This window comes from Oratosquilla oratoria, chromosome 17 (genome assembly GCF_046742065.1).
Source record: "Oratosquilla oratoria isolate Oo_2021 chromosome 17, ASM4674206v1, whole genome shotgun sequence".
NCBI classification, from domain to species: Eukaryota; Metazoa; Arthropoda; class Malacostraca; order Stomatopoda; family Squillidae; genus Oratosquilla; species Oratosquilla oratoria.
In genome coordinates this window covers 21421600-21447895 of record NC_134793.1, presented here as the reverse complement: position 1 = coordinate 21447895, position 26296 = coordinate 21421600, and the positions used below count along the sequence as shown (strand labels likewise).

The following is a 26296-nucleotide window of genomic DNA, read 5'->3' as shown; positions in this document are numbered from 1 at the left end:
AGAGCTTTTTCCCCTTTATACGGGAGGTAGCCAAGTCAGAGACAAGTACCTATTCCCACCCATTTCACCCCCCCCCCACCTCAGCTCCTCATGGATGACGGGTCATCCCTGCATCCACCAACTGCCCAAAATCATTCCTATGCTGCTCAGTAAAAGAATGCTTATTATGAAATCTATTATGGGTGTTGCTCATTAGTTTCTTCACTAAAGAGTGTGACACGGAAGAATTAAGATATTACAGATGAGAACATCCCTTTGAGTCATGTCATCTTTTCATCAATTCATAATCTTCGCTAACTCTCTCAGACATTATACATCCAAGGCCTCTTTACTACATCCACCTACTCCATTCTGTGGGGGGCACTCCCTATCTCCCCCACAGAACAGTAGGTATGTTGGCCAGACATCTGTCCCCTCTCCTGGGAACTATCAGTGGAGCACATCTCAAACACTCGAGAGACCTAATGAACAGAATCCGAGATATCTCCGCCCGCAACAAGAAGTTAGCCAGTCTGGACATAAAAAGCCTTTTCACATGTGTTCCATCCGAGTTCCTTAGAGACAAAATTGAAGAAAATTGACTTTCCCCTGCTCCCTGACAATTTTGATGATTTGATACAACTTTGTGTGGAATTCAACTATTTTAAGTTCCAGGACTTGTTTTCATAAAAAAATTGTCATGGCCATGGATTTTCCATTGAGTGCAGTCCTTGCCAATACATTTATGGAATTTTTAGAAACAGGACCTTTTTCTGACATCTTTCCTGAGCATGTGACCTGGCTGTACTATGTGGACAATATCCTGCTCATCACACCTTCATTGCTTCCAAACTGCATTAACCCCTTGAATACCGGATGTGTGTTTTGTGACACCTGCGTGTCACGGCTGAGTGCACCCGCCAGGAACCGAGCGTGCTCCCCGTGACACGCACGTGTCACAGTTATAAGCTGTGTGTATTGAGGGCTCTCAAGGCCTCGGTTTCTGGGTTATTTCTACCCACGTGGTGGTAAGTACCTGTGTTTACAAACATAAGACTCCAGCCATTCGTGGGACGGTTTGAAACATTTGTTTATGTAAGGTTGACGGGTCGGTAACGAAGGGGTTAAACGAGGTAGAGTCTACCATTCAGTCTTCCCTAAGAGAAGAAATGAACAATACCCTTCCTTTCTTAGACACCCGTACCTCAAAACATGGTAACCAGCTAAAATTTATAATATACAGAAATACAACTAACATAAATTATTCAATTCATTTCTACTCCCACCATGACAGGGTCAAGAAAGGAGTAGTGATGGGCATTCAGAATATGCAGTGAAGAATACTTGGAAGACGAGTGCTGGTATATCAGGGAAACTTTTTTAAAATTAAAATTTCCAGATTTCCTTGTAGATAAATGGAAAAATAAAGAAGCCATTAAGATTCTGGAAGGCCATAGGAGAGCCAAACTTCTCATGTTACCAACCAGCAATATTGCCACCAACCTGACTCGTATTTTAAAAAACACCAACTTGGAAGTAGTGGGCCAGACCAGTAGGACAATTAAAGACATCACAAGGACGAGAATGAATATCAGCAAAACACCAGACAATAAAGCCACTGTTTATCAGATTCTGCGATCCATGAGGTGAAATGGGTGGGGGATGGGGGTGTGAGGGAGTATGTGTGAGAAAAATTTGACGCAGCCCGAAGGGATTTCTCCCTGTCTTCTCCTTTTCTGCATGCGGGGACAGAGAGGGGGGGTTGCTGATTTAATGAAGCGGCCTGTGGATGTGCTGTGTCTTGCAACACTGCTTCTGACCCAGGGCAGTGGACAAGATGCAGGGATGACCCATCATCCAGGAGGTGCCAAGATAAGAGGGAGGGGAGTGGAGTGTGATAGGAATGGAATGGGTGGGAGTAGTTTTTATGCCTTTGTTTTTTGGCTACCTCCCTTATAAGGGGAAAAAAGCCTTTGGCATATGTATGTATGTGATTGGGATGTGAAAAATCCTACATTGAGAAAACAGCACATAATCTAAAAACCCAGATCAGAGAACACCGATATAATGTCTGCCATGATGTCACCACCAATGCGTGTACTGCACACAGGAACAGTTGCAACCACTTGATGGACTGGGAAAATGCAGAACTTCTGGTACGAGAACCCGACAAGATCCACAGAAAATGTTTGGAAGCAGACATCATACAAGGAACCAACACAAGTGAATAAAATAGGGGCATGTTCAATAACTCACCCCACCTAATTCCTTTAATATCTATTGCCAATGAAATTTTAAGCTATTCCTAGTTGCCCTCCAAAATCCCCCCTTTTCCTCTAAAAGTCATTATCCACCTTCAGTAGACAACTGCTCACCCTTCTTACTTTCTTCATTTTGTTCCTCAGTTGTGAGCTAATGTCCTTCACCTAGCCTATTGTTCCATCTCATCCTTAACCTTTCCTGTTCCCAGACATTTGGTCCACATTCTCACTAATCTTTCCTAGTATTCATTGACCTCCCCTCCCCTACCTCCCTTCCTCTTTCCCCCCCCCCAGTTCTTATCTATTTTCAGTCATGTGTATTATGAATATGTACTAGAAAAAGCTGTAACAAACAAAATGTCAGACTAATAAAGGCTCCGTCTTCACATGGTATTTATTTTGATGATCAAAGATCATGGGGAATCGCACATTCTGTTAATTCATGAACAATGTCATAACATGCCTATCCTATTGGACTTCATCATAGACAGGTTGCATCTTCCAAATCCACAATCATTCAGGAATGATTTGTAAGCACCCTAACAACAGAATATGGACTCTGGACTTCTTTACAGGAACATTTTGGTGATTATACACTATGGTAGAGCATCAATCTAACACAAGATGGGGGCCTCGAAAGTTCACTTTAATTTGATTTTAAACTAAACTTTAATCTCTTCATTACAAGTCGAATTCTCACACGTGTTAGGGCGCATGATTTATGATGATTCAATGATGCATCAAAATAGGTATATTATAAAATATCTGGGAATGGATGCTAAGAGGAGGTTATATGAAGGAGTGATTGTGCCAACAGCACTGTACAGGGCAGAAACATGGAACATAAGAGAGGAAGAGAGAAGGAGTTTGAATGTGTTTGAGATGAAATGTCTGAGAAGTATGATAGGGGTTACTAGGCTAGATAGAGTGAGAAATGAGGAGGTGAGGAGGAGAACAGGGGTGGAAAGGGAGCTGGGAGATAGGGTTGATGAAAGAGTATTAGGATGGTTTGGACACATGGAAAGAATGAGTGAAGAAAGATTAGTAAAAGAAGTGTGGAAGGCAGAGGTGGAAGGAGTGAATATGAGGGGGCGTCCTAGGATGAGATGGATGGATGGGGTGAAAGGGGCATTACAAAAGAGAGGAATGTCTGTTGAGGAGGGACGGGAGAGGACAGAAGATAGGGGTGAATGGAGAAAGGTTGTGTAGGGATGATGCTGTGATGCATGAGGGGGAGTGGGTGGGGGTTGGGGGATGAGGAAGTATGTATAAGAAAAAATCTGATGCAGCCTGAAGGGATTTCTCCCCGTCTTCTCCTTTTCTGCATGAGGGGACGGAGAGAGGGGTTCGCCGAATTTATGAAGCGGCCTTGCTGTGGATGTGCTGTGTCTTGCAACATTGCTTCTGACCCAGGGCAGTGGACAGGATGTAGGGATGACCCATCATCCTGGAGGTGCCAAGATAAGAGGGAGGGTGGAGGGGAGTGGAATATGTAGGGAATGGAATGGGTGGGAGTGGTTTCTATGCCTTTTTCTTTTTGGCTACCCCCCATGTAAGGGGGAAAAAACTGTTGGTATATGTATAAAATATAGTTACAATTGTAATACTCTTTCTCTTTTCACACAAAATGTTGATAACCAGAGAAAATACAATCAATCTTTTTCACAGAATACAAGGGTCACTCAGCTTCAACTACAAAATATAATCAGGATGCCTGCCTTGCTGTGGATGTACTGTGTCTTTGCTGCATTGCATTTAATCCCCATCAGACCACAGCAACTGATCTCCACTCACACCCCTCTCCCTTCCCTGCTCAACAGACAATCCCCTTATACCCAAGACCCCAGCCATTCATCTCGGGGTTCCTCACATGTTCACTCCATTCTGCCTCTAGCTACCAAACTCATTTTGCTCTTTTTTCTTCACTCATTTATTCCATATGTCCAAACCATACCAAAAATTTTATCATCCCTATCTACCAGCTCCCTTTCCACCCCTGCTCTTTGCTTTACCTTCTCATTTCTCATTCTAGAACGGATTATCTTCCATTAAGTCCTCGTTATACGGTACATATGCATTCCTGAAAACCTTACCACAAATTGAAATTACCGTATACCGAACGCGGGGAGAGACTGATTGTTGTGGTGGCCCCACAGCGTGGTGGCACTACGGTACGGTGCAAACAAAACATGAGCAGATATCGTATCTGTGATTTTTTCTTACCATGAATAGAATTGAGGGTAGTAATTACCAAATACCGTAACTGTGAATTTACTGGATAAAGAATTACCGTATAAGGAGGACTCAATGTACCAATAAGGTTACCAGCTACACCTATCATCACACATCTCACACACATCACCAAACAAGTGCTGAATGGATTTACTAAGTTTGCTGAAAGCAAAATAACTTTTAACATATAAAGGATTCTATACTTATAAAAATAACACAAACTTACTTGAGAAGCCATGTAGATGGCTGCTGCAGCAACTGATATCGGAGATCTTCCTGGAACTATGTCAAGATCCACTGCCTTGCGTGCAATGTGTGTGGCTGCTTTTTGCACGTTGGTAGGAAGACCCAGGTTGGAACAAAATCTAGACATGAAATCTCCTGTGGTAATAAGATCAACTGAAGTTTCCAGGGCTTTCAGAATCAGTTTGAAACATCGACCAATTTCTTTTTTGCTAATCTTGCTTACAGCACATATTTCCTGAAATCACATCAATGTTCAAAGATGTCAATCAAAAATAGTTGAATACCATGAAAGAAAATTAGCTGGGTAATGGTACATATACTGGGATCACTTTCGCATTAAAGAAGGGCACGACAAATAAGAAAAAATAACCTACCTTGAATGTTCGAGGAACACCTTCTTGTCTGCAGGCAATATACAGGCATGCAGATGAAATGGCATCGTTACTCCGACCTTTAAGATTTTTACCATCGTGAACCTGAAACAACGAAAAAAAAAATTAAATAAAGTCATCATATTAAAACAACAGGGCAGGACTCCCAGTAATGGTTATAAACTGGACAAATTTAGATTGGAAAAGGAAATAGGCAAGAATTAGATTACTAATAGGGTGGTCGACGAATGAATAAACTTAGTAACCATGTAGTAAGCGCTGAAACTATTAGATGTTTTAAGAAACAATTAGACAACTTTATGGATGGGGGTGACAGGTGGTGATGGATACGGAGCTGCCTAGCGTAGGCCTTATGGTCTCTTGCAGTCTCCTTCATTCTTATGTTCTTATTTTATGATGAACTTGCTGCATCACCTTTGATTGGCCAGTGTGGTGGGGGAGAGAATTACCCTGCACCCACGAGGTGCAAAGATGAGCAAGTGTCAGCCCCTCATGGCTGCACCTACTGAGGGAGGTGAGGGTGTTAGTGGATTTTGAAGACAGGCAGAAAGGAAATGAGTCTCTCTGGTGTCTGTTTTGTAGACAACCACTCCCAAGTAACCATAATCATTCCTTCCAAAGGTAGGGGTTGCATGTTTCAACAGAAAACTGATGCAACAGATTAATTGATTTATCAAGTTAAATTTATTAACTGTGTCTTGCGACACTGCTTCTGACCCAGGGCAGTGGACAGGATGCAGGGATGACCTGTCATCCTGGAGGTGCCAAGATGGGAGGGAGGGAGGAGGGTGGAGGGGAGCGGAATATATAGGAAATGGAATGGGTGGGAGTGGTTTCTGTGCCTTATTCTTTTTGGCTACCCCCCCCATGTAGAAAGAAAAACCCTTTGGTATATGTATGTATGTATTAACTTCCAAAGGTTTTGTAGCAATTTCTTTCTTCAAGTGAAATTCATATCAATCAACCCAGGTCTCTCTTGCAAGAGAACCACAGCACCTAGAATAGATAAACAAGTCCTTCGAGGTGGTGAATGCCTCTGGGACAACTACAGATTGGTCTATGAATGTTTGTTTTGTGACGCAAATGTGCAGAGGGTAGACTATTCAAGCAAGAAACAACATAACCTAAACCAACCTTCATCTATTGGTTTTAGTATATCTGATTATCATTTTCAATACTTTGTTTTGTGATGTTTGTGGGACTTTTTTGTCATTGTCGAGAAATATAATGTTGAGATATAACCAACTGCGGTTCTCTTAAGTTGTTTATTTACTGTGATTCATACTTTTCGTTTAGGAACAAAAAGTATGAATCACAGTAAACAAACAGGAGGTGCTAAGATGAGAGGGAGGGTGGAGGGGTGTGGAGTGTATTCAGGGATGGAATGGGTGGGAATGATTTTATGCCTTTTCCTTTTTGACTACCTCCCTTGTAAGGGGGAAAGAGCCTTGGTATATGTATGTATGTATGTGATTCATACTTCTTTCTGCTAGACAAAGACAGAGACTGCTACTGATCTTAGTATGTTTAGTTTCTTTTCTGTTTTCACTGTCTGGTCCTACGGCATGTAGGCTGAAGGATGTATGTATCAAATGTGTGGTCTGAGATATAAGTTTTTTGTCCAGTGTGAGAGGGGTGGTTGACACTGAAATTCTTACCAAGGAAGAAACAATGTAACCTAAACCATCCTTCATTGTGTTGAACATGCATTTATGAATTTCATAACTGTAAACAATATAAACCTTAAGTGCCTTAAGATTTTTCAATCAATAAGAGGCTTCAAGTACGATTTAATCTATATATCAAGGACTTTTTTCCCCCTTTCCAGGGAGGTAGCCAAAGCCAAAAGCCACATACCCACTCCAATCCTTAAGAACATAAGAATGAAGGAGACTGTAAGAGACCATAAGGCCTACACCAGGCAGCTCCGTATCCATCACCACCTGTCATCCCCATCCATAAAGTTGTCTAATTTGTCTCTTAAAACAACAGATAGTTTCAGCGCTTACTACATGGTTACTAAGTTTATTCCATTCGTCGACCACCGTATTAGTAAACCAATTCTTGCCTATTTCCTTCTTAAATCTAAATTTGTCCAGTTTATAACCATTTGATCCCCACCAATTCCATTCTCATCCTCCACCACTCCCTCCCTCTCACCTTAGCTCCTCATGGTCAACCCTGTATCCCGCCCACTACCCTGGGTCAGAAGCAATGCAGCACGACACAGCAAGGTCACTTCACTTAATTGGCAACCCTGATTCTCCATCCCTTCATGCAGAAAAATAGAAGACAGGGAGAAATTGACACAGCAAGGCCACTTCACTTAAGTGGCAACCCCAATTCTCCATCCCTTCATGCAGAAAAATAGAAGACAGGGAGAAATCGACACAGCAAGGCCACTTCATTTAATTGGCAACCCCAATTATCCATCCCTTCATGCAGAAAAATAGAAGACGGAGAAATCCCTTCTGGATGCGTCAATATATCATTCACACAAAACCACTCCCTAACCCACCCATCACCCCCCCCTCCCTTCTTTGCATCACAGTATCATCTACACACACCCATTCTCCAATCTACTTTAATCTATAAAACATTATAAAAAACTTACCTGTTTGAAAAGAACATTAGCTCTTTCAATAATGGTCTTGGGAAGGTTGATCTTGTCTGCCATGTTGCTGATTTCTCTGAAGGAATTGATTAGTGCTCTGTCTGAGCTGCTCATCTGTCAAATGTGAAGATATTGTTTAGTCGAGCGAATTTTTCAATCCTTATTGACATTAACCCCTTCCATACGGTGCCGCACACGTAGGCGTCATGGGGAGCGAGTGTATTCGCGAGGCTGCCATATCGGCGTCTTGATTATATTTATTGTAGTCGCCCCTCCATAATGACATTCTTTCTAATTCTTTTGTAATCGCATTTTCTATGGTTATCAAAATTCACGGGTGAAGAGAGAACGATCGATATAAGCGGTGACTATATTTTATGATGCGAGTATTATTACGACACGTCGTACGGCTGGCATTGGCTGCTGCCACCGAGATCTAAGTCCATGACGCCTACGTGTGCGGCACCGTATGGAAGGGGTTAAGGTTTGCCTATACACATTCTTTATTCAATCCTTCCATCCCTCTCCTAACTGACGTACTGTACATTAGGCCTTAAACAAAAATGTTGGGTGAATACTTCCTTGATTGAGTATTTTGTTTTGCTTCCTAAGAGTGAGCCACATATTTTATTATCTTCCTTGATTTAACATATTGTTTTGCTTCCCAAGAAAGAGCCACAATTTCGCTCATCTTCTTTGATTTAACATATTGTTTTGCTTCCTAAGAATCAGCCACACAACTTCTCTCATCTTCCGTGTCACCAACCCTCTTTACTACCAGAAAATATCAGCCCAATACATTTACATCCTTCACTGCCCAAGATCTATCAATTCCATTTTTCCACCATTTTCTCACATTATTAAGTCATTTAGCAAGTCCTCCAAATTTTTCATAATTTATATTATCACATTCATAATGTAGTAAGAATAAAGTCTTTTGAAGAAGGAAGCAAAAATATAGGCAGACCCCACAAATTTCTATCTGGATCATACATACATACATACATACATATACCAAGGCTTTTTCCCCCTTCCAAGGGAGGTAGCCACAAAGGGAAAGGCATAAAAACACTCCCACCCATTTCATCCCTAAATACACTCCACACCCCTCCCACCCTTCCTCTCATCTGAGCACCTCCTGGATGACGGGTCATCCCTGAACCCTGCCCACCGCCCTGGGTCAGAAGCAGTGTCGCAAGACACAGTACATCCACAGCAAGGCCGCTTCATTTAATCGGCGACCCCCCCTCTCCGTCCCCCTTTGCATATAAGGAGAGGACGGGGAGAAATCCCTTCGTGCTGCGTCAAAATTTACTCACACATACTACCCCACCCCCCGCGCCCCGCCCATTACTCCTCCTGCAGTCACATCATCATCCATATCTGGATCATACTTTGATTAATCCAAAACTAAAAAAGACATCACAAAGCACAGAAATGAAGTCCATCTACTGATCATTAGTCAAAAATTTTTGCTAACTGATGTAGAAGTTGGTGAATCACTGCACCCTGTGACCAAAACTTAACTACAGTGAGACCTCTCATTAACGGACATTAATTAGCTGTGTTTGCGGTGTTCTCACGATGCTTTTGGTGTTTTGGAGTGGTTTTTGGGTGGCAGAGTGATAGCACGCACTAAAAACACCGAAAACACCACAAATACAGCTAATTAACGTCCATCAATGAGAGGTCTCACTGTATTAACTAACTACTAAGACATTTCAAAGTTGCATATCTGTAACATCTGACTTTCAGCATTGCATGTCTGTAATACCTGACCTTGTTATACAATTGTAATACTGGACTTTTCCAATGACCTGATATAGAAGCAAAAGAAAAGTAAAAGTATTGCCAACATACTATTTAGATATTTAAAAACTTTGAATATTCTATATTTTATCAATGCTATAAGATAACTCTGGACCGTGGCCCACAGCTGTCCAAAGTTTCTTCCCAGAAAGATCAATGTTCGAGTCCAAGAACTATTGCCAGCAACTTCTGGGTTGTGAGTTTTCAAACCACGAAACTCGAAACAATTCTTCTCTCACTCTCTCTGTGACTCACATTTTCCCACTTGTTCAACTTCCTGACTGTTTTGAGTAACTCTTCCAACTTCTTGTTTATTTACATTCATAATGCCCCTTCACAAATACCAATGCAACTTACTTTATTTGGATCAAATGTTCTATGATAAGTATTAAAGTCACAAAGTTGAAATGTCATCATATTTAAAATAAGCAGAAATGAAACTAAGCATCCAATATACAAGATAGTAGGACAGGGAAATACTGAACTATCCGTGTCTTACCGATCTGCGATTCTGATATTTGGATCCACCAAAATCATCGAAAGAAGCCCCGCCTGTGCCTGGTCCAATGATTGTAGAAAGATCTGACCCATTTAGTAGGGGATTTTCTGGACCACCAACACGACATGGATTGATGTTAGCCTTTTCATTGCTGAATGTTCTCCATTCTGAACCAACATCAATTACTCTGTAATGGTAAGTATCAAATCAATCCAATGCCTTGGTTCTCTCTGAAAGGCAACCCACAGACCCCAAGAAATCAACCATGGCCATGACCAATGGTTTAGTCCGAAAGTGGCGTGGAGTGGTAACATGAATGTCTGCATGCCCGCAAAATCTTGTTTATACAGTGGAAGGATTTCTCTGCTGGGTTGATTTCTGGGGGAATTTGGTGAAGTTTAGATTTAAGCAATATTTTGTGGAATGATTGTTTTTGTAAGACACCAGTAAAAGATGCACTGTGGAGTATTGGGGTTAGGTTATTGTAGATGTTCATGTTGAATAACGTTGGAATTATTACACACATCCTTTGATTTAACAGACAAAAGGGGAGAACATTAGTCTGATAAAATATAATAATCTCAAAATTTTTGACTTACCAAAGATTGTGAAGACAAGTTCTTGATATGACAATGTTTATAAGATGATTTTGTTTTCTTGATGCTGTGGATGCATTTTAAGTGAATTTCTGATGAGTTAGTATATAGCGATACGTGTTTCTGCTGTTAAAATCCTAATGCTGTACATATGTTTGGTTGCTATAGTGTAGGTCTAGTATTATACATCGTTCAAAGGCAAGGTCATGCATGTAATGATACGTCTATGAAGCTACAAGTTTGATGGAAGGTAGAAGGGTGAGAATTGTTAGTCTTTAGTGAAGGGCAGGTTGAGGGTTTATACTGACAGAAGATGAGGGTGTGAGGAATATGGTCAGGTAACTACTCACCTTTGTGTGTCTACACAAATACATGGAACAAATTAGACAACAAAACAGTATGTGCAAACACTATACAAGATTTTAAGATAAAACTTGATGCGGAGAGATGCAAAGACGGGTCACCACGAGCATAGCTCTCCTCCCGTATATTACAACTAGGTAAATACGTATCAATGTTTGGGGAGGACAGAAATACTGATGATGGTTTAGGGCATGAGGAAAGGGAAGAGGATTTGGATTTGGGTTGAAAAGAACTTGAGAATAACCAAAAACTATTCCAACTGAGTTTGGAGATGACTTTCATAATCATGCTAGTAACAGGCCTTGAACAAGTCTCATGGAGGGCTGGTTTGATGCAAAATCATCCCAGACACACACCATGAATTTCAGAGCCATATAGCTGTGACAGGGTGAATGCTGATGCTCTTGCTGGGGAATGTTCTTCAGTCAAGTGGAAAAGAACATGTTATATTTAGGATGCTTGCTCTAGTCCTCTCCTCATGTGGGGTGGGCAGAGTGGATTCTGAAAAAGAGTTGCTCAGACATGCAAGTGGTTGCTGGGCTGTAGTGGCGTTTCATCTCAGAGCAGATCAACCACTCTACCTGCACTATCCACATGTGGGATGTGATTAGAGGCTCCCAGAGATTACCTCCTGCCCCCACCATCATATGTCATCACCAAAGAACTACTTGGTTAGTAGATGGGCAAGAGCTAAGATATCATTAGTGTAGTATGTGGGCACATCTTATAGACATTGACATTACATACCATCAGTGACTTGGTCACTAGCATGCATTCTACACAACAAGTCTAAGCATAAGCATAGGCTTTGACACATGCATTCCAACTCCACTGAGGTAAGGCTTCCTTAAGGAAGCCCCCCCCCCATAAGAAAACATATAACCCAGTATGTTTCTTAAGTATCAAAAATTTTCACTGTACTTAACTAGCATAATCTATGACAATGTACACACCTGTCTCCAACAACCAGCCCACATTCTGAACATATTTGGTCTCCAGCTTTATAATCTTCAATAAGATGGGCTTCTGGATGCTGCGGACAGCATACTTCATTAAAGCGACCTCTGCAAGAAAAAAAATAAATGTTAATGTATATACATATCAATCAATTGCCCCTGGTTTCTATTGCAGAAGACCTGCGGCTTCCACGTAACTGGCAACAGCCTCCAGTCGGGAGCATATATCTCTCAACGAAGATATATTGTGTTGTTTGGGGAATGTGTTTGAGGAATTGTACTAAGGTGTTCTGTGTCTTCTGTGTGGTGCTTGCATTTTGGGCAGTTTGAATCTGTGGCCAGCCCTATTCTGTGTGTCTTGAGTGCAGGCATGCCAGTGTGGTTCTTGTTTAACATGGAAGGGTTTTTTTTCTATGGGGTTTATGTCTGAGGATTGTTGTTGGAGCCATTGGAAGTCATCCTTGAAGGGCTTGTTCAGTAATCTGAGTGTGTATGTTTCTGTGGGGATGTTTTGTACAGTATAGGAGATAGGATATTATAGAGGTTTGAATAGACTGCTGCTGGTGTAGTTTTTCGTTGCTTCATGTTGGTGGTGCTAGTGAAATGTAGTGTTAAAGGTATGTAGTGTTTAAGGTTCTAGCTTAGAATTATATTCCTGTCATTTTCATGTGGTGTTCTATGGGGGAATTTTGGTTTCTGATTAAAGGTGTCTAATAAGGATGGCTTTGGTACTTTCTGTTATTAATCTCAGTACTCCTTTCTGTAGAGTTTGTAAATTGTTTATGTTCAATTTGCTGATTGTTGGTAATCACGCTGTACAACCACAGTCAAGGATGGTACTTATGAATTGCTTGTAGATGGTTATTAGAATTTCCTTCTGTTGCCCAAAGTCAGTGTTAGTGATGGATTTTAGCAGGGTTATTTTCTTGTTTATTTTTGCTGTCAAGTCTTAGATATATGTGCTAAAAGTTGTATGTATCAAATGTAAGGCCTAGAACTTTAGTTTTTTTTTTCAGTAGAAGGATTTGGTCATTCAATTTTACTATGGGGTGTTTTATTTTATTTATGGTTGCCTGGAGATGCATATATATATACATATATATATATATACATATATATATATATATATATATATATATATATATATATATATATATATATACACACTGCATATAAACACACACACACGGATCTCAAAATTCAACATGGTTAGGGCAGTTTTTGAGGCATTGAAATGTGATTTTACCAGGTGTCAAGATGAAAATCAGCACCATCTTAGCAAACATATAGGTCTGTTAAGACGGACATGATTCAAGTTTCAAAAAATCATATCCCAATGCCTCAAAACACCTCTAACCTTGTTGAATTTTGAGACACCAGTGTGTATGTATATGTATGTATGTATGTATGTATGTGTATATATATATATATATATATGTATATATGCAAAATAACCACAGAAGGGAAACTTGTAGACAGTAAGTACTTTCGTATATTACATCTTCAGACTAAATGCATCTTGTATGAAGATGTAATATATGAAAGTACTTACTCTCTACAGGTTTCCCTTCTCTTGTGGTTATTTTGCATTGATTGTTTACATACATACATATATATATATATATATATATATAATAATAATAATGATGGTTTCCAGGCAACTTCTACAAAGGAGTTGATAAAACATACAGGCTTTTTTTTAATTCAATGTGTGTACGTTAGCAATGGTGTTTTGCACATAAGTACAAAGCTATTCCAACTTGTCCTTGACACTGCTTGCCACAGCGAGGACAGATGACTGTGGAATCTGGTATAGGTGTTCTCTCTCCTCTCCCTTGCTATTTGGTAAGCTTCCCATAAATTCTGCAAAATTAGCTCTACGACACCCTTGAGCAGGGTCTTGAAGTGTTTTCTGTCACTGGCCAAGTCTCCCCAGTCAACTAGGATTGAGGCAACATTTAAATTGCATTTGAGGACATCTTTGAAGCGCTATTTCTGTCGACCAACAGAATGTGTGCCATCATGCAACTCACTATACATCACAGATTTGGATATGCGATCGTCCTCCATCCTGACCACACGTCTGGCACATCTCATGTCGGCTACAGCCAGAAGGACTTCAATCCTGGGCACCTTAGCCCTGTGAAGAACCTCAATGTTTGGCATGTGGCCCTCCCACATTATATTGTCCCAGATGTCATTGATGTACAAAGTTCAAGTGCTTGTCCCCTGGCTTCCAGGGCATAGAGAAGGAGAAGGGTTGAGACCACAACAACTTGCAACACTGCCAATTTGGTTTCAAGTTTTAGGTCACGGGTATGCCAAACACTGTTCCAAAGTTTTCTGAAAGCTGCACAAGCAGCCTGGATTCTCCTTGTCACCTCCAGGTCTACCAAGTTGTTACTGGTCACAGTGCTGGCTAAGTAAACAAAGTCTTTCACTGCTTTTTCAATTTAGTGCCGCCAACAATACAGCTTGGGTCAGCAAAGTGCCCAGAAATATGTATGTATGTATATATATATATATATATATATATATATATACATATATACATATATATATACATTTATATATATACAGACGCTCCTCTACTTACGTTCATTCGTTTTACGTTTTTTCGATTTTACGTTTGAACTGACTGTAAAAAAAAATTAGTGAATTTTTTAGTTTAGCGCGCTCTCCATAGTTCAAACAATACTTGCGCATGATGCTGTGTCCATTGTTTACATTGCACAAACGACAAACTGAACATGCCTTGCCTCATCCTCCTCCACCATCTCAATTTATGTTGTTTGAATTTAATTTATTTGAAATTAATGTTATTATTTTACAATGTTATGTGTATAATTAATAATTCAGGGGTGTTTTATAAGATACGGTAATAGAATTTACGGATGTATAGTACAGTAACAACTTACGTTCATTTTCAACTTACGTTCGGCCGATCGGAACGTAAGTTGAGGAGCGTCTGTATATATATACACACACTAACATCTCTCATTAACGGACGTTAATCAGCTGTGTTTGCAGTGTTTTCGGTGTTGTTGTTTAGTGCATGCAATCACTATGCCACCCAAAAACCACTCCAAATCAATGGATTAAATACAACAGACACCATTACACCCCTTTTAGTCCGTTAATGAGAGGTAGTACTGTATATATATATATATATAATATACACACATGCAGAAAATATATGGATGGACCTTTCTAATCAGTGGCTATCTAGATATGTTAGGTTCTAGATACTTACTAAGCTAAAAAATAAAATTGCAAAGTTAATCCCATGTCCTCTATATTATTGTTTTAATTACAAGAGAAGTGTCTTTGAAAATAATGTAGATTAAGATGGAATTGGGATGGGTGATATAGGCTTTTGTGAGGGCATACAGACCTCTTAGCGAGAAGTGAATGGGATAGGGAAGCAATCTGGACCAATTGAAACGAGTATGTAGAGAGTTTAGGGAGTAATGTAAATGTTGTGGTGTTGGGGGATCTCAATGCCAGAGATTAGCCAATAGATGGAATAGTAGCGAGGTCCTCAGCATCGGGTACTGTGGGAAAAGATGGTGCAGATGTGTTTAGAAAAGGGGATGATAGAACAAAGCACTGTTCAAAAGGAGATACAAGGATAACTATATATATGCCAGGGTGGTCAACAAGGTAAATTTTGTAGCTGTAACTAAAAGGAGGACTAGGTGAGTTATGGATGTAAATGTATTCAGGAGAGACAAGAGTACTGTCATAGTTATCTAAAAGGTAAATTGATAGTGAAGGTAAAGTGAAGGTGGAGGAAAATGGAGGGAGCAAAGGTGAGCAAATTAAATGAAAAGGAAAAAAGAGAAAGAATGCTAGAAGCTGACGGAAGTATGGGAGGCAGTGAAGGATAACAGAGAACAGGAGTAGAGGAATGTTTCAAGGTATTAAGGTGTGCAATGACAGCTAGATGAGGATGATGAGAGGGAAGAGAAGGAAGGACAGAGAATGGTGGGATGGAGACTGATGGGAGAAAAGAAGTGAGCGCATGAAGACTGGTGGTGAAGTAGAACTAGGGAAGTGCAAGAGGTACGAGAGAGGAGAAGTAAATTACAAGGTGAAGGAAGCAACATCCAGAGCAGCCGTTTGGTGGAATACATATTTGACAAAGAATTTTTTATACAAATAAAATGTTTTTGAAGGAAGTGAAAAGTTGGAATACATATTTGACAAAGAATTCTTGATACGAATAAAATGTTTTTGAAGGAAGTGAAAAGTTGGAATACATATCTGACAAAGAATTCTTGATACGAATAAAATGTTTTGAAGGAAGTGAAAAGTTGGAATACATATTTGACAAAGAATTCTTGATACGAATAAAATGTTTTTGAAGGAAGTGAAAAGTGTGAGGGGGGAATCAAGTAGAGGAAAAGTTAAATGGTGCAAGTGGACAGATGTCAATGGAAGCGAGGGGAATGAGAAGATGAGTCAAGTATTTCTGGGATTTCCTGAATGCAGAGGTTAGGGAGGATTTGATTATGGCAGTGGGATATACCCAGGAAAATTATACAGTTATAACAGTGGTTCCCAAACTTTTTTTTTTTTTTTGCTTGCAGCACCTTGTGTTCCCAGTTGAGTTTCTAATACCCACCCCGACCACACATACACACATAAGCAAACACAATTTTCTCAATATTTGGTATGGTGCATCTTTTGTACTCCAACTTTGAACTACATAACAAAGTAAAGCCATACTCTTGTTTATAACTATTTCAATTCTATTATCTATTAGGTATATATGTTTCTTTTGCTTAACCTTAGTGCTTATAACAAAATTTATAAAGTAACTTTTTTCTTCTAAGAAAAAAATAAAATAATAAATAAATAAAACACACACATATATATCTATAAATATATACAAATGCACAGATATATATTAGTCCCATTATGCCCTCCCAAGAACTTTTAATTGTCTAGTCCCATTTTTCGTGCAGGTAATATATATATATATATATATATATATATATATACACACACACACATATATATATACTTATATATATAATAATTAAAACACACACATACATACATATATATATATATATATAGACACACATACACAATACTCCCATTATGCCCTCCCTAAAACTTCCCACTGCCCATGCTTTGGGAACCACTGAGCAACAGGGAAAAGAGGAGATTCAATGAGCACTGAGTGACAAAACCTGGTAAGGAATCTAGGTTGGGTGTGTGTCACACAGAATGTTTGATGAAGAAGATTACAAGTTTGGTGAACTGGCAAGCAAGATTGTTTAATGTGTCCCAGTGGACTGAGGAAGTGCGTGTATAGTCCAACCATACAAAGGGAAAGGGATAAATAGGAATATAAACTGTATCTGAGGAATCAGTGTGTTACATGTTGCTGGTAAGGTACATGAGGTGTTACCTAAGAGGTTTGGAAGGGGAGGAGAGGAAGTAACTGGGAAGGAACAGCAACTTTAGGAGAAGAAGAGGGTGTAGAGAACATATCTTTTAAAACCAGACAAATATACACAATTTGGCAAAATCTCAAGGACTTTTACAGACTTGGAGATGATGTATGACAGGGTTCATAGAGTGATGTTAGAGGGAGCATTGTGGTTGTATGGAACAAGAGGAAGTCTGCTGAAGGTGATCTAGTTTTTTACAAGAGCAGACCCTGCAAGTAGGTTGGGAATGGAGAAAGTGAGTGGTACAAGTTGAGGGTGGGGCTTGCTAGAGTTATGTAATGATACTTTGGTTGTTCAACATATATATATATACAGACAGGGTAGTGCATAAAGTAAAAATGTGGATGCTGATCATTCCTCAAGAAACCAAGGCCCCTTCATTCCACCCACCCATCTCATTCTTGATCTCCATCTCAAGTTCTAACCATCTATTTCTGTTCTCTACAATTTTTGTTACCCTTTCTTCACTCATTTTTTTTCATACGTCTTGATGTTCACATGAGTAAAGTCACAATTGACCATTGTTTACAGAAAAACTGAACATGCAGGAGGAAAACCTAGTGACTTTCATAATTGGATGAGAAAAGAATATCACTGATACAAGAAACTCAACATCATAGTGAAGACCTTGAACATCTACTGGGAACACCATCATAATGAGAAGAAAATACCGAGAGGGAAAAAAGAAAAAAAAAAAAAAATTATATATATATATATATAAATCCTAAGGCAAATTAGAAAATAAAAACTGCAAATAACAAGTAAAAGAAAGGAGTGAGAGAGAGAGAAAAAAAAAAAAAAAAAAACTCAGGAGGTATTGATACTACGACTCAGCCATCATCGCATAGTATAATAACTCTGGAGGATTTTTGTGCAACCAACTGCAGTCTTCTCACAAGGCAAAGGATAAAGAATCTCGAGTCATACAAAGGCCCTACACTAAATAAATCAAGAGACTGAAGAACCTATCCTACTGGCAAGGACTTGAAAAACTGGGCCTTTATTCAGAGCAGAGATGTCGAGAATGGCACATAATCATATACATACGGAAAATCCTAGAATAAAAAAAGTTCTTGAACACCCACCCCAAAGGAAAATGGAACCAAAATCATAGGAGAATGACGACAGGCCACAAATGTAGATGGGTGCCCCCAGCTTATGCATCCACCATGAAAAAACCTTCCTGTATCGAGCCTATTTTATCAAGGTCCAAAATTACTTAAATTTAGATTTAAGAAGGAAATATGTACGAGCTGGTTTCCCAACAGTTATTAATGAATGGAATAGACTTAGTAACAATGTAGCGAGTGCTGAAACAACTGGCTGTCTCAAGAGAAGATCTGATAACTTATGGATAGGGATTACAAGTGGTAAGGGCCATGGAACTGCCTAGTGTAGGCCTTATGGTCTCTTGCAGTCTTCTCCATTCCTATGTTCTTCCAAAAGTTTTTGGTTACCCTGACTGTACTATTGAAAATTTCAAAGCCTGACTGGACAATATCCCGAGGACTGTGATAGACAAGCCCTTCATACTGGGATATGCAGCACTCTGAAGAGCAGCAACAAATTCTCTACCAGACCATAAGCACCTGCAGCACAGGGATGTCAGCTCTGGGCACACAGCTCAGCATTGCCTCTCCACATCATTAAATATCAAGTTCAAGTATACCCAAACCACCTCGGCACTCTTTGATCTAACCAATTCAACAGCTCACTTCTTACCCCGTTCTCTGCCTCACCTCCATATTCCTCACTCATGAAATATCTATAATTTCCAATTCTAGTGTTTCCCAAACAGGGTTCTACTGGATTATCATGACTTTTGTCTTGGCCTGCACTCCTCTCTGATTCCTAGCTGTGACTGCTACCCGCCCCAATAGCCTAGAAAGGTTCCGCAAAAGATTATTGTAATAATGTAACATAGCTGGGACATTGTGACAAGTTGATGAAGGTGGAAAAAGAAGTCACGGGTCTAGTTCCAAGTTTTTGAGTTTATTCCTGACAGGTTTCGCTCTTTCTTCTGAAGCATAGAGCGAAACCGGTCAGGAATAAACTCAAAAACTCGGAACTAGACCCGTGACTTCTTTTTCCACCTTCATCAATGTAATATAGACATCATCCTATCTAACCTATCATTATGATGAAAATAAAATGAGAAAGATATGGTATATGTTTTTTTTTTTTGCATAGGAGTTCCTTGAGATATGCAATTTATTTTAAAGATTACGCAAGGGTAAAAGGTTGAGAAATGCTGGTCTAAGCACATGGAGAAAAGGTAATGGCTTTGGCTTTGGCTTCAGCTATATGCCTCCTGGCGTAGACTCCTCTCCAACTTCCTCATTTATATGGTCTCAATATACATTTATAATAATACTGATGACCCACTTTCGGAGAAGAATAAGCGAAGATATAGAGATCTGTATATTTCGATCACTTACTGTGATCCTCTTCGGCAGATATGAGTTACAAAGTACAGAACAATGTGTATTTATAGTAAAGCAGTGAGGTAGCATGAGGGGACGAGGCTCAGGTCAACACGCCCGGCACGCATGCTCGCATCTTGGTGGCTCAGGTCACATGACCGGCGTTGCATGGGCCTTGGTGATTTTTGTCCACCGCTAATGTTGATGGTAACATTTTATTTATGGCAAAAGAAGAAATACAGTCTGGTGACCATTGACCATGGGAAATGTTATAATTTGGGAAATTATTTATTAAGGAGGATTCTACTATTTTTCTTCTGAAACTACATTTGGATTTATAAATTATTTCAGCATCGTCCCAATTTATTCGGTGGTTTTTATTGGCGACGTGCTGAAATACTGCAGAATTTTCCTGTCCGTATTTAACAGAGTTCTTGTGCTCCTTAACCCTGGTATTGAGATCTCGACCCGTCTGTCCCCAATATACATCATTGCAATCTAAACAAGGTAATTTATAAACTCCAGGAGTTGTATTACTCTTGGATCTATGATGTATATTGACAACTTTACTGAACAAATTATTAGGATAATGGAAGATAAAATTTACCTTTTCCTTTGGTAACATGTGAGACAATTCATGGATTGATTTGTTAAAAGGCAATTTTATGCTTCTATTATCCCAATGATGATTCATGGCGGAATGGGAATCTGTTTTGTGAAAACTAATTTTGGCCTTGCTAAGAGCTTTTTGTAAAAACCACGGCGGGTATCCTAATTTTGTTAGTTGATTTTTTTCACTGAATTTAGTTCCAAATCTAAGTATTGGGAGCTACAAATTCTCAAAGCCCGTAAGAATAGGCCTGAAGCTACACTATATTTTATTTTGTCAGGATGGTGGCTAAAGAAATGTAGGTAGCTCCCTGTGTGGGTGGGCTTCCTATAAACTGTGAAGGACAGTGACTCCGCATTTCTTATTATTAAAATATCTAGAAAAGGTAATTTGTGATCTAATTCCCATTCCACCTTGAATTTAATATTGTTCGTTAGGTGATTGAGCTGGTTGTGAAATTCTTGGAATGATCCCCATTCATCATCCCAAACCGTAAAGATATCATCTACATATCTATGCCAAAACATGGCGGGTGGTTTAATTTCCGGTAATAGCACTGATTCAAAATATTCCATATATAAGTTGGCTAGAACTGGCGAGAGATTAGAGCCCATGGAACATCCGAATTTCTGTTTATAATAAAGATCTTTGAATGAAAAAACATTGGTGTTGACGCAAAGTTGTGTTAAACTTAATATTTTATCTAGTGGCAGTGGTAGCTGGTTCTGGTATGGTTGTAATTTTACTTTCAAAAACTCTAAGACTACCGTTACATCAATTTGGGTGAATAGCGAAACTACATCTAGACTTAGTAATTTTCTACTACTAGGTAGGTTGTGACTTTTGATCTTTCTTATAAAGTCTTCTGAGTGTTTTATGTGAGACTCTGAGAAACAACCTACATACGGTGATAGTATTTGTGTGAGCCATTTTGAGGTCTTATGTGTACAAGAATTCCTATTTGATATGATGGGTCTGAGGGGAATGCCGTCTTTGTGCAATTTTGGAAGACCGTAAAAGTTGGGCAACTGGGGATTAATGACTTTCAGTTTTTGGAACGTGTCTTTGCCTAAGATTTTAATGGATTGTTTGTTAAATTCTGAAGCAGTGCTTTTTAGAGGATTTTTTGATAGTTGTTCATATGTGTTTTTATCTTGTAATAGATCATGAACTTTGTTTTCATATTCTAAGTTATTAAGAATAACTAATTTCCCTCCCTTATCTGCTCTGGATATGATGACATCCTTACGATTTGTGAGATTTTCTACAGCCATGGTCAATGGTCACCAGACTGTATTTCTTCTTTTGCCATAAATAAAATGTTACCATCAACATTAGCGGTGGACAAAAATCACCAAGGCCCATGCAACGCCGGTCATGTGACCTGAGCCACCAAGATGCGAGCATGCGTGCCGGGCGTGTTGACCTGAGCCTCGTCCCCTCATGCTACCTCACTGCTTTACTATAAATACACATTGTTCTGTACTTTGTAACTCATATCTGCCAAAGAGGATCACAGTAAGTGATCGAAATATACAGATCTCTATATCTTCGCTTATTCTTCTCCGAAAGTGGGTCATCAGTATTATTTTACATATGTGCTACGACATATCTTTGTTGTGATACATTTATAAAATAATGTTTACAGAAATCTGCCCATAATCAATGTATAAATGTACTTCATCTAACATTTTTCATCAGTGACTTTACAGTGGGACAAAGAAATGAATTTAATTTTCCCAGACATGATTACCTTAAAGTTCATTTCGTCAGTTATTGACTCAGCTGAGATGGATCTCCATTGAGGCCAGCCAGCTATCTTCCCTCAATGATCCAGTGTAGCAAGCTGTTGGAGTTGGAGCTTGGGTATCCTAACGGGGGTGATTGGTTTGGAATCCAGGTGGTGTCTGAAGGGTTCAGGTGATACACCACTTCCAGGTGCCTGAGTTTTGACGGGATCCAGTTGAAGAGTCTTGTTCCTTTGTAGGTGAAACTGAGGTGTTTCAGGGTTCTAATTCTTTGAGATGTTCTAGGGGTGGTCTTGACATAACACAGCCTTCCTCTTCTTGGGTGGGTCTTTCCTGTGATGTTGACGTTAGGGATCTCGTTTTCTAATCTTCCAGGTATAGATAATGATGTGAATCTCTCTGTGTAGCACTTTCTTGTAAAGTCTGCAGCTATGAAAGCCAGGAGCATCCTTTTCTGAAACCACGCAGTCCATCGTTGAACACTCCTGTCTTCAATGTAGCTGACGACTCTGGATCATATTGGTCCTTCAATTTTCTTTATTATATGTGATGTTAACACCCCTTGTCTGTAGTTTTTTGAATAACAATTACTACTTCCCTTAACCCCTTGAATGCAATGACATCTATGTAGGCATCATGAGTTGCAATAGAGTATATGAGGATACCAGCATCGGCTTCCTGATTATATTTATTTTGTAGTCATAGCTAAGTGACCTTCTTATTCGATGAACAGGCTTGATCACTTTTTCGGTGTTTACATTCTGGGTGAAAGAGAATGAGTATAACAGCTGTAACTTTATATTTTATAATGCACATTGTTTGTATGTATCATCGCATGTATGAGCCGGGTTGCTGGCTTGTGTGACGACCATGATGTCAAAGTTATGTGTGGCTAGAGGGCGCGGCCAGCGAACAGTTGTTCGTCAGCTACCGATTTAAATAGACAGAGCAGACATTTACACATGTATTGTAAAGTATCATCGTACATCAGGCAGCTAACGTGAGCACGAATATTCGACTTGCACTGAAGAGATTAAAGACTGATGTGATCGGACCAAGTCCGAGTGCATGTGGCACTGAACCAGCTGCCAATGATCTTTTTCACAATAGTTTCAGCGGCAAGGCTAATTGGTGTCTGCATTGTTTTAGGATTTGCAGGTGGAAGCCAAATTTAGTGCTATGTCATCAATTGCAGCAATTATGTCTGCTGTTGTTATTGCAACTGTCGAAAGCATGTGTGTTCCCCTTTGAGGTTCTTCAAAGAATGAATATGGGTTATTAATTTTCTTCTCTTCATCAATGCACTTTTGTACTGGTGCTTAACCCGTAAACTGTGACATACATCATATGGATGAACAGTGTGTAACTGCAACATACATCATATGACATGAAAACTATATTTCACTCCCCATTTGTCTTACAACGAAGTTTGGCATCCCAGAGAGAACGAGTCATACACATCCCTTAATTCTTCTCTGAGATCACAGAGATCAGGTCAGTTACTTCTGCACAACTCACAACCCTCTATTTCTAATCATGTAAGATACAAGATAACTTATACAAAAATTATTCCTGTAAAAAAAATAAATAAATAAATAAATGGACAATTAAAAAATATTTGGTTTCCTTATACTTTTCCATGTAAGCCTTCATTTTATCACAGTAAAACTTTCTTATGAGATTTTTTTTACTCTGAAAAACTAACACTTTACAGGTATTACTGACAAAGCCCTACTGTGCAGTTATCGGGTTAATAATTTTGACAATTTCCCCTGGCTGGTTCTCTAGTTCACCATTTTCTTTTAGGAATGGACCTAAGGCGGATGTAGCCTCGAGTTTCTTTTTGGCAAAGGAATAAAAGAATTTGCTCTTCTTCAGGATGTTTGCTATTCCTTTTGATTCTTCCAAACTCCTTGTACAATAGGATGACCTTTCTTTCTATACTCTCGAGATCCATTTTTTGTTTGTTGATTCCGAGTGGATGTGATGTCTTAGTAAGCTTTGCTCTTATCTTAGATTTCTGCTTTATTAAGGTTCTCTGCACTGGGGGATCCGTTTCTTCGGCCTGTCATTCATGGGAGTTCTGTCGGGTGCACTGTTCATGCATATCTCAGTGCATCTTGCCATGAAGGCAGCCGGTGATCCATCTGAGGTTTTATCTATGAAAAGGGTTATCCAGTCTGTTTCAAGTTCCCTTCTTAGTTTATCCCAGTTAATTTCTTCACTGTAAAAGTTGAGGTCAACAAGTGAAGAGCTTGTATGCTGATTTATGGTTGTAAGCCTCAAGGGTGTTGGTGTATACTTTGATGAGGTTGTGGTCAATGTTGTTTTAATTATTTCACAGGAGTGGACTAGGTCAAAGTTAATGCTTTGTACCAGGTCCAATGTCTGTGATCCTCTTCAGCAGAACAAAGACAGTGATCAAAATATACGGAAATTGTTATTTCCTTTCTTTTCTTAAATCCAATCAACAGTAGGTTTTTAATGTATTTACTAATGTGTTACGACATTACTTGGCAGGTCCAATGTGTTGTTGATAATCATGATATACATGGTAAATTGAAATACCCTGTGATGATGACCTCCTTGGATGGGGTTGGCAATTTTTGCAGGAATGTCCATATATTTGTTATTACTTCCCAGAATTTTTCTTCACCAGTGTTTGATGGTTTGTAAATGTTCACTATAAAGGTGTCAATTTTCCTTACATGTACTGCCAGTAATTCAGTTGTGCCATCTGAAGAGGGATATAAGTGCTTCTGCATTTGCTGTCATGTCTTCCCTGAAGTATTGGGCATCACCTCCGTGACTTCTGTCCACCCTATCAGTTCTGGATATGGTGAAGTTATGTATATTAATTTCTACATCCAGAGTGTTTTTATGTGTTTCTGTGAGGATTAGAAAGACTGACTTCTCTTTTCTTATAGTTTCTTCTATCAAAGGGACTTTGCGCTGGTTGTTTTGCGGGTAAAGCCCTCTGATGTTCCCTACATGAAAACTGTCTAGTGGCAGCTGCATTTTGACTTGCATGATGAATCCTTTCCCTCGACCTGGGCCAGGAGTTGCCCCATCATTATTTGCGACTTTCTCTAAGTGCAACATTCAGTCCATAATTTGTTGACAAAATAAAATAGAAATAAGTAATAACAATTAAATAAATAAAAATAACAATCTTGGTCTAGCGTGCCTGAATTGTGTTTGTCATAGGTTTTTAAGTGATAAAATCTGTGAAAACCATGATCTTGTAGGAAGACGGCACCATAGAAAACTTTCAGGGTACTATTACGGGAAAAAAATGAGAACTGCCCTACTCTATTAGTGTCATGGATTACTCATCCACACAACTTTTATTTTGGATCCCCAAATTTCTGTTTCTCATAACACTCTTAGGCATCTACTTATTTAAGCAATTAAACAAATTCCCGTGTACCATTTCAGTCTACTAATGTATCTATTATGGCTATACTACGTACATAAATCTGTTCAGTTCCAGTTTCTAACAAATGCACTTTTTACTTTTTTTTTCTAACTGAAAGATCCATTTTTTTCTATGGAATAGTTTAGTTAGGTTTGGTTAGGAGCTATTGGACAACACAAATTTCATGTTGAATATCTGTACATGTGTGTTTCTGGAATTTTACCCATAAAAATATAACTGATACTTCAAGTGGATACAGTTTGTCAGCTAGAGCCAATTGCAATCAATAGGTTTATAGATAAAAAAAAAAAATAAGAAATATTTCACAATAATTAACAAATGCCAGGCTATCCCATAACCAGTAAGATTTATAAATATATATGCACACATACACAAGCTATAAAAACTTGATAAGACAACAATCTAACTTTGACAAACACAAAACACAAAGACCAAGTCAACTGATATCAAAATCAATATTACAAGGATTATATATATATATTTCGGAAGTATATAATAAAACATACTTTAGGAAAGATTCACTTCAAAATGGTGTTCTAATTTACAACTCCCGAATTAATTCGTTTCAGATATTATGATATAAACAACTAAGTAACATTATTTACCACTTGTTGAAAGCTTGTATCATAGATAAACAGAGACATTTTCCAGATTTCAACGATGG

At 39.1% G+C, this 26296-nt stretch overlaps 1 protein-coding gene across 1 annotated transcript in view; it reads right to left on the bottom strand.

The window, feature by feature from the left end:
- TfIIB (transcription factor IIB) overlaps positions 1–26296 on the bottom strand; it is a 28637-nt gene that overhangs the window by 1985 nt on the left and 356 nt on the right. Inside the window, exons 2-6 of the mRNA XM_076200624.1 lie at positions 11945–12055; positions 10033–10219; positions 7725–7838; positions 5093–5194; positions 4699–4953 (exon numbers count right to left, since the gene is read on the bottom strand). Coding sequence (XP_076056739.1) covers positions 4699–4953; positions 5093–5194; positions 7725–7838; positions 10033–10219; positions 11945–12055 — 769 coding nt within the window. The remainder of the gene's footprint in view (positions 1–4698; positions 4954–5092; positions 5195–7724; positions 7839–10032; positions 10220–11944; positions 12056–26296) is intronic.